Below are 7,870 nucleotides of genomic sequence, written 5' to 3' on the forward strand. Positions count from 1 at the left end.
TTAAGAAAACAAAATCCGTTTTCACCTCTTGACATCATTACCTTGTGAATAAGGCCCCGTTTTACCACCATTGCCTCTTACTTTGAAAGAAGTCCACGGTAAAACAGAAGGCATATTACGACTGACGAGCTTGTTAATAACAGGGATTCGAGAAGGAGAAAATAATTGATATCACACATAACAAAGATGAACCCATATTAATGTGTAACTGGATTATGTTTCATAAATATTCTTAAAAAGAAAGGATACACGATTATTTATTAATTTCTTGAGAAATCTACACTCAAATTGACTCAAATAACCTCAATTTGTGAAAGAGTTCATAACGGTTATCGCCTCGAAATAGGCGGCCACTATATTTTTTAAAATCATGGCCAGCGTTGGCGTGGAGTAGACAATATGATTTGTGAATATTTTTCATGGAATTAATTTTATTCATGAAGCCCTCCTGCAACATCTGAAACTGATCTGCGACAATTAAAATGCTGTCGTGCTGATTTTTTTAAACTTAAAGATTTTGTTACGATTTCAAAAAGAAATTGTGCAATTTTTCGTCGATGCCAGCCTCAATCTCCGTCTTCATTTTGGTAATAAAGCAGATTTAGTTTATTTTAGAGCAATCGGAATGCTTCCGTGCTTTCTGAGAATTTACGTGCTTGTAGTGGTTCCAAAAATAACCAGTGACAAGCACAAAACCGAAACTAACTGGGGAGGGAAAGATCGCGGGAAAGTCCCTTTCTTCAGGGGATTCCCGAAAATAATTTCCTCGAAGCCTTATTGGCTGAAGATTAAGGGCGCGCGGTAAAATAGTCATCCGGAAAATAGTGACGTCTGGCGGGTCATTTTCAACCAATCAGATACGCTGAATCGAGCGCGGGTTCTTAGAAATCAGGGGTTTTCACCGAAAAAAAAACAATTGGGGTCTGACTATTTGGAGTTGTTTATTATAAATTTGCAAGCCTGTTATTCCAAGAACGAGAACTCGCTGGGTGCATGAAAATACGCCAGAACAGAGGAGCGAAGCATTGAGTGAGCAATTCTACGGCAAAAGAAGGTAATTTGTTCTCTTCTTTCATCGGACAAAAAAAATGTTTACGTTACTAAAGAATTCACTATTTTTTCCCGATCGCTTTCGCTTTGTTTCCCCTGCCTAAATGTTTTTAAAACCAAGAGTATCATATTAAGTTTCTGCCACAATTCGATGAAGTTGAAAAACTATCGATTGGTTTCTATCTGTTTTCATGTACAGGTTTCAAGTCTTGACGTTGCCTGAAAACTGCAACTTAAAATTTGTTGCTAGTTTCCTCTTATCTGAATGCACGCTATGTTAGCCGACGTTAATTGAAAATCAGTGGCGCTTGATATGTGTTCCTCTGCTTCTTCTTGCAGGTTTTGCGAAAATGTCTTTAGACATCGCGTCAATTGCAGCTTTTAATCCCAACAGACAGGCGGTACGTTGTTTATGGCGAAACTAGGAAGTTTTTAAATCGAACGCGTAAAATTGATTTCGAAATGTTAATTTCATATTTGTTTCGGGCATGGCTGATCACGCCATCATCTCCGCGACCCCACGTTATATTTCTTTTCCCACTGAAAGGTGCTTTGTATTCTTTGAATTGTGAAATTCATTTTTAAAAACCAAATTCTAGATCACGGTGTTAAATCTGACCAGGGGATAAGTCATATGTTAATGTTTGTAGTCCCACCTCTAAGAAATTCGCAATAATATCGCGTTATTTCTAATTCTAAGCAAGCTATGAGAAGGTCAAAAGTGTAATCGCCTACAGATCAGCCTTTGTGGGGCCTGAAGCAAACAAATTGGGTTTAGTATCTTGATAAAAAAAAGTTAGATAGATGAAAAATAGACAAAGTATCTAAATTTTGTCTCTGTTTTTAAGGTAATTGTTGTGTTTTCAATACAAAAACGCATGCGTAATGTAATTCAAATTCTTGGAAAGGATGATTTGCATTGATATGAGTGACTTTGAATAGCCATAAATCATTATTAGATCTGTGATCGGGCATGCATACCCTTTTTTTTTTACAATGGAAAAGCTTAGATTGTAATTGTGAATGACTAAATGTCAAAGAGATTAATACCACAAAATAGGTTAGGGTTCTTCACAGTTCAGCACAATCATGCAACTATGATAACAGCACTCACAAAGGATACAGGAATATTTTAGTGCTGTACTTTGAACTTGATATACAATGATGCAAATGAAAATTGACACCCAATAGGAAATTGGAAGTTTCTAGGGATTTGGACCCAGAAGAGATTAAAAAAAGTTTCAGATGAGTTAAAAAAGGCCTGGGTTTTCAGCAAGTTAGGACTTGGAGGTAAATATGTCTTAGACTATAACAATGTATAAGCTCTATTCTAAGAAATATCATGCAACCCATGATAAAAGCTTATTTTTTTTAACTTGATGTTTACAGAGTGGGGAACTCGCAGTGTCAATGTTAAAGAAGTGGCTATCATCTTACGGCCATCCATCGACAACAGCAGGACCAATAATAGCGTCTACCATCACTATCGAAGCCATTCAAGATCTGCTGCATGCAAATGGCTTTCCCATTGAAGGTATATATGTGTGATTTACTGACAATAAAATTTTATTGCATGTTTTGTGTTAAAGAGAGAAATGAAGCACAACCTAATGTACAAGCATGGGTCTTGCAATACCTTTTCCTCTCGCCATGAGTAAAAATTTCTAATAAAATTTTCTCAATCTCTGTCTTTGATGACAGCACCCCAACATGTGGACTTGTGTCCTGGACCATTTGAAGACACACAGTTTGATGCAGTAGTGGATGTTGAGACCTCTGATGATTGTATGGATAATGGAGGTAAACCATATTTATCCCTGTTTTTTTCCTACATTCAAATTCTGACTCCCCCTATCACATTTGTTTCAAAAATTTTGTAAGTAATTCATTGATTCTTTCCATGTTTGAATCCCTAATGCTCAACGAGATAGCATCACATCTTTGATTGAATTAATCAATTTGCTATAATTTTTCTTTATCAAATTTTACACAAATGGTTTTCAAATTATGGAATAATACACCTAACAAAAACTTCTCTGTATGTGTTGTCTAAATGTATGTTTGTTTTTGCTTTTTGTATTGATTAGTGACTGATAAATTTGTGACAACTATAATTACAGATCTCAAATTTACAAACCTTGATGCTTGTTCAGAATATGGATATGGTGGATCTGACCTCTCAGAAGATGAAATCAACTTTTTCCAAGGTCAATACTGCATTGTTTTCATAGATAATAGTCAGTATTAACTAGGGAAGATATTCAATCTTTGAATGAACCAAAACAAATTATTGAATTTGTGACTGGGTTGGGAAAAAGAAGTATAAAGAAAGTGCAAATTTCTACCCTAAGCTATATGATCTTCACTCAAACAGGTCTATTGATATAGAAATCTTTAAGGTCTCTATATTCTGTTGCCAGTGATTTAAATTCATTATTTCTTATCCATAATAGATCTGCCACTGAGTCCTGACTCGCCATTGTTCTGTGAGTCAGCTGATATTGACTTTGGATTTGATTCAGGAATTGAGGCTGAGATGGATGAACCTCATGGTAATAAAAAATCATTTGGCAATGTTTATGATTTATGATTCTACCCTTAACCCTTTACACCATGACATCCGTATTCATATATTCTCAATTGTACCCTTGGGCCCACTCTTAGACACCTTCCAGAAAACTCAGAACAGAAATTATTTGAAGGTGATCACCCCACCATGAGGTATGCATTACAGAGAACAGTGTTTGGTTAGTAATTTAAGCATTCATTCTTAATAGATGGGGCAGAAGAAAAAGATGGCAAAAAAGAGGAAGGAAAGACTTGTGAAGACAAGAAATCCACCGATGAATCAAAGCAGAAAGACAGTCAGAATGAGCAGTCAAGTCCACCAAAGCCAGTCAACAGTAAGTCTCATTTTACAACACTAAGTGCTCTTTCACCCCTTGCAAATCAAGCAAGGTTGAATTTCTTCTTGTGAAATAAATGTTTCTGAGCAAAGTTTTTTTTTAAAATCATTCTATCAGAGAAGACAAAAGCAGAAGACAAAAGCAAGAGAGTGACAGACAAGAAAGATGTTGTAGATGTTAAAGAGGAAGGTGACGATAAAGATGATGATGATGATGATGATAATGAAGAAGAAGAAGATGGTAAGAATTCAAATGTAAATAAATCAGTGGCTTGTTATCACCTAATTATAGCAGTAGGTGGCATATCTATTTTTTAAAAAAATTAATTTTCTAATTGAACAGTTTAGATCCAATTTGCTATAAATAAATATGAAAATTTGTACCTGATGCATGATTAGCTATACCAATTTAAACATTGTGAAACCTGATATTGCTTCAGAATACATCATCGCATTATTGTCATTGAACAGACGTGTGCCAACTTTAAAATATTTGAGGTTAATGCAATGGATTTTATCTTCATCTAATTCTCCAGAGATAATTTTTGTGTGGGGAAAATGATTTTTTGCCTTGAATCACCACAGAATTATTCAACCACTTGATGATTTTCTTCTAGATTTTCCACACATCCATTGTCAATACCTCTGGGAGTTCCTTCATCAGATTTTGCTGGAAAAACAGAATAAGTATATTGCATGGAAAAATCAAACCAAAGGAGTGTTTCATCTTCTTGATCACAATGGCTTGGCCCGCCTTTGGGGAAAACAGAAAAACAGGAAAAATATGACATACGAGAAACTAAGCCGTGCCCTCAGATACTATTACAGCAAAAACATCCTCAAAAAGGTTCCTGGTCAGAGACTGACTTACAAGTTTGTTCGCAATCTTAATGGAAAGAAGTATCCCAACTGAGCTAGAAGCCAATATTTAAATCAATCATATCTGAAAAGAAGTTTGCTTATTGATCTGATGTTGCAGATAAGTGCGAGGGGTGACGAATTATGTCTGCTTTTTTCAGAGCAGACTATGGTCAGTTGATAAAAAGCAACCTTAAGTAAAGAATACCTTTAGATTCATAATGAACAAGCATATATCTCTACTCATTACATATGAACTAACATGTAAATATTGAAGACACTCACATTTTACACTTAACAATCTCTCACTCAGAGTTTTAGGTGTGTGCATTTGTACATATTTAGCTCATAAAGAGAAAGATGTACATAACCCTCGACACCCTAACATCAGTATGCATATTCTCCATACTGTTCTCTATACATTAAGGTAAAAGGTGTGGACAAGGAGAATTTGATTTAATATCCAAAGCTTTTTTTGGATGGTGATCATTTCCTTTATTATCATGACCTTAATGTGTGATTCAAGGGTGATATTGTGTGAAGAAATTAGATGCTACTTCTCTTAGGTGTTTGAGGGTTAGGGCAGTTTCCATTGATTATCTGATTGTTAAGCAAGGCAATGATTTCACATGTTCATAAGGAATAAATAAGTGAACAGAATCGAAAGTTATGGACGTTCAAGCTGTTTGAAATATTTGAACAGTAAGAGAAGTAAGTGACTGATACCTTACAATCGCCAATGGAAAAAGTGTTCCTTAAAAGTTGTTGACCCTTTGAAGAATATTGACACTTAACTGTTCAGTGCTTTCACTATTACTTGCAAGGTAACAAATTGTAAGGCACTCAAAGTGCTCTTTGATTGTTTGATATAGTGATTGTAAGTGTAAGATCCTCAAGCATGGAAGTAAAAACTAAATTCTTTTATGAAAGTGTTGTGCAAATTTTCTTGTAGATATCAGGTAACTGTTGGCTCGTGTGCGTGTACAGTTGTGGTGGCAAAGGGGTCTCTCATAGAGGGAATAAGTTTCTAAAGTTTTCTCACTAATGGAGGGCTAACGCTCGAAACATCAGGTTTAGAAAGTCTTTATGGTGGTCAAGACACATTATCAACTCAGTTCATAACACCAAATTATCTTATCCACGGACGTAGCACCACACCTTCTTTGGAAACTTACCCCCTTTATTCTTACCGTATCGGCCCATTATTCAACATTCTCCTCTTTGTTAGGATTTGTGAAAACGTAGTTCACAAAACAGAACAAACTCATCTGATGCTGGCTGCAATTTGAAACGGATGTTGTAAACAAAATGGTCCATTTATTAAAACTCGAGTTTAACGCAAATTTATTTCTGGGTTTGCGCAAACTCACAGAGCCTCGGTCTTTTCCCAGGACCGCAAGAAACAAAAGTTATAGACATGAAATTCACACGGGGTTTGCGCAGATTCGCAAAACCTCGGCCTTTTCTTAAGACTGCAGAAAACAAGAGTTAAAGATATCAAATTTTAACGGTGTTCCATGAATAAAACTTTCGAGCTCATATGAGCTCCTTTGGTCACTTATTTGTGTATCCTTAGCTTCCGTATTTCGCCAGGTTGAAACTTTCGCCTTGAAACTGGAAGCTATTTGCGAAAAAATGCCGTAAATCAGACCCTCATCCACGTGGAACCAGACAGAAGATTTAAAGCCTTGTCCGATTCACAGTCATAACCAAACCTTCCGCCAACTTTACTGAAAGACGTTTTTCCTTCTTTTCACTAGCGTGCGACAAGGTCCCCATGAGGGATCGAACTTCATACCTCCGGATTCTGCGCTGCAATGCTCTACCACTGAGAAATCTGTAAGCGGACGCATAAATGGTTTTTCATCCTGTAAAACAAATATATTTCATATTGCATTGGATCTGTATATACAAAACACATCACAGAAGATTTTAAAATTTTGTGAGAATATAAGTGACACACTCGGCAGCCGCTCATCACGGTCCACTTTTTTTATTGTTACCACATTTTGAAGTCATCTTTGATGTATAACTAAACAGACGAACGACAAGATGAAAATTAAAAGTTACTCAGACCACGGAAGTTTTGTATAGTATCAAGAGAAAATAATGGTACCTAAGCATTTGTAGAGAGAAGTGTGAAAATGTTGGAACAGTCTTCACCTCTTGTTGTCAGTTTATGACCAAAGAGATTTGAAGTTTTGTTAAATTGACGAACCTTGACGAAGAAAGTTTGAATCAACGAACTGAAAAATCAGTATTTGTTGCATATAAGAACGATTGATTGCCTGGCAGACTTATTGATTAAGTGATAGACTGATGACGGACTGACTGGCTAATTGACTGACTGACTGACAGATTGAGTGGCTGACTGACTGACTAATTGACTGACTGACCGACTTATTGACTGACTAACTGACCGACTGAATAGCAACAGACTGACTTACTGTCTGACTTATTGACTGAGTGACCGACTGACTGACTGATTTACCGATTTACCGACTGACTTATTGACTGACTGACTGACTGACTGACTGACTGACTGACCGACTGACTGACTGACTGACTGACCGACTGACCGACTGACCGACTGACCGACTGACCGACTGACTGACTGACCGACTGACTGACTGACTGACCGACTGACTGACTGACTGACCGACTGACCGACTGACCGACTGACTGACTGACCGACTGACCGACTGACTGACCGACTGACCGACTGACCGACTGACCGACTGACTGACCGACTGACTGACCTGCTTATTGACTGAGTGACAGACTAACTGACCAACTGACTCATTGACGTTTCAAGCGCTAGCTCTTCTTCAAATTCACTATACTCTGACGAAGGGCCTCCTCACACACTTTGGTTTTCCTTTTTCAGCCATTATAACGTTAGTATCTCACACACTTGGTTTTCCTCGTTCTCAGATTTTTAAGCCCTGTTTAAACGGAGCTTTAATTAATAGTCGATGACTGTTTCAACTATTACGCGCGTTTAAACACGAACTATCATGCACTATCAATAACTATCATCTACTATCATCAACTATC

The 7,870-nt window shown here is 37.0% G+C and overlaps 1 protein-coding gene across 2 annotated transcripts; it reads left to right on the plus strand.

Annotated features, from left to right (window-relative positions):
- The first annotated feature begins 642 nt into the window (after nt 1–642).
- Nucleotides 643–5,742, plus strand: LOC131769105 (uncharacterized). 2 transcript variants are annotated; one of them, XM_059084853.2, is made up of 9 exons: nt 643–1,054; nt 1,390–1,451; nt 2,440–2,584; nt 2,752–2,850; nt 3,171–3,257; nt 3,504–3,602; nt 3,828–3,953; nt 4,074–4,196; nt 4,573–5,742. In XM_059084853.2, the coding sequence occupies exons 2-9, from the start codon at nt 1,401–1,403 to the stop codon at nt 4,866–4,868; spliced, it is 1,026 nt and encodes a 341-aa protein (XP_058940836.2). In that variant the 5' UTR covers nt 643–1,054; nt 1,390–1,400; the 3' UTR covers nt 4,869–5,742. The 2 variants fall into 2 exon arrangements, with proteins under 2 accessions (XP_058940836.2, XP_066027080.1); XM_066170983.1 differs by lacking the exons at nt 643–1,054; nt 1,390–1,451 and adding an exon at nt 2,181–2,340.
- The last annotated feature ends 2,128 nt before the right edge of the window (nt 5,743–7,870 follow it).

Source organism: Pocillopora verrucosa, chromosome 8 (assembly GCF_036669915.1).
Source record: "Pocillopora verrucosa isolate sample1 chromosome 8, ASM3666991v2, whole genome shotgun sequence".
In the NCBI taxonomy this organism is placed as follows: Eukaryota; Metazoa; Cnidaria; class Anthozoa; order Scleractinia; family Pocilloporidae; genus Pocillopora; species Pocillopora verrucosa.

Bases quoted from the DNA above. Each gene is read 5' to 3' on its own strand.
- LOC131769105 (XM_059084853.2), top strand. From the start codon at position 1,401: ATGTCTTTAGACATCGCGTCAATTGCAGCTTTTAATCCCAACAGACAG. The intron at 1,452-2,439 runs GTACGTTGTTTA...TGATGTTTACAG, and splicing joins TTAATCCCAACAGACAGGCG to AGTGGGGAACTCGCAGTGTC. The intron at 3,954-4,073 runs GTAAGTCTCATT...TCATTCTATCAG, and splicing joins TCCACCAAAGCCAGTCAACA to AGAAGACAAAAGCAGAAGAC.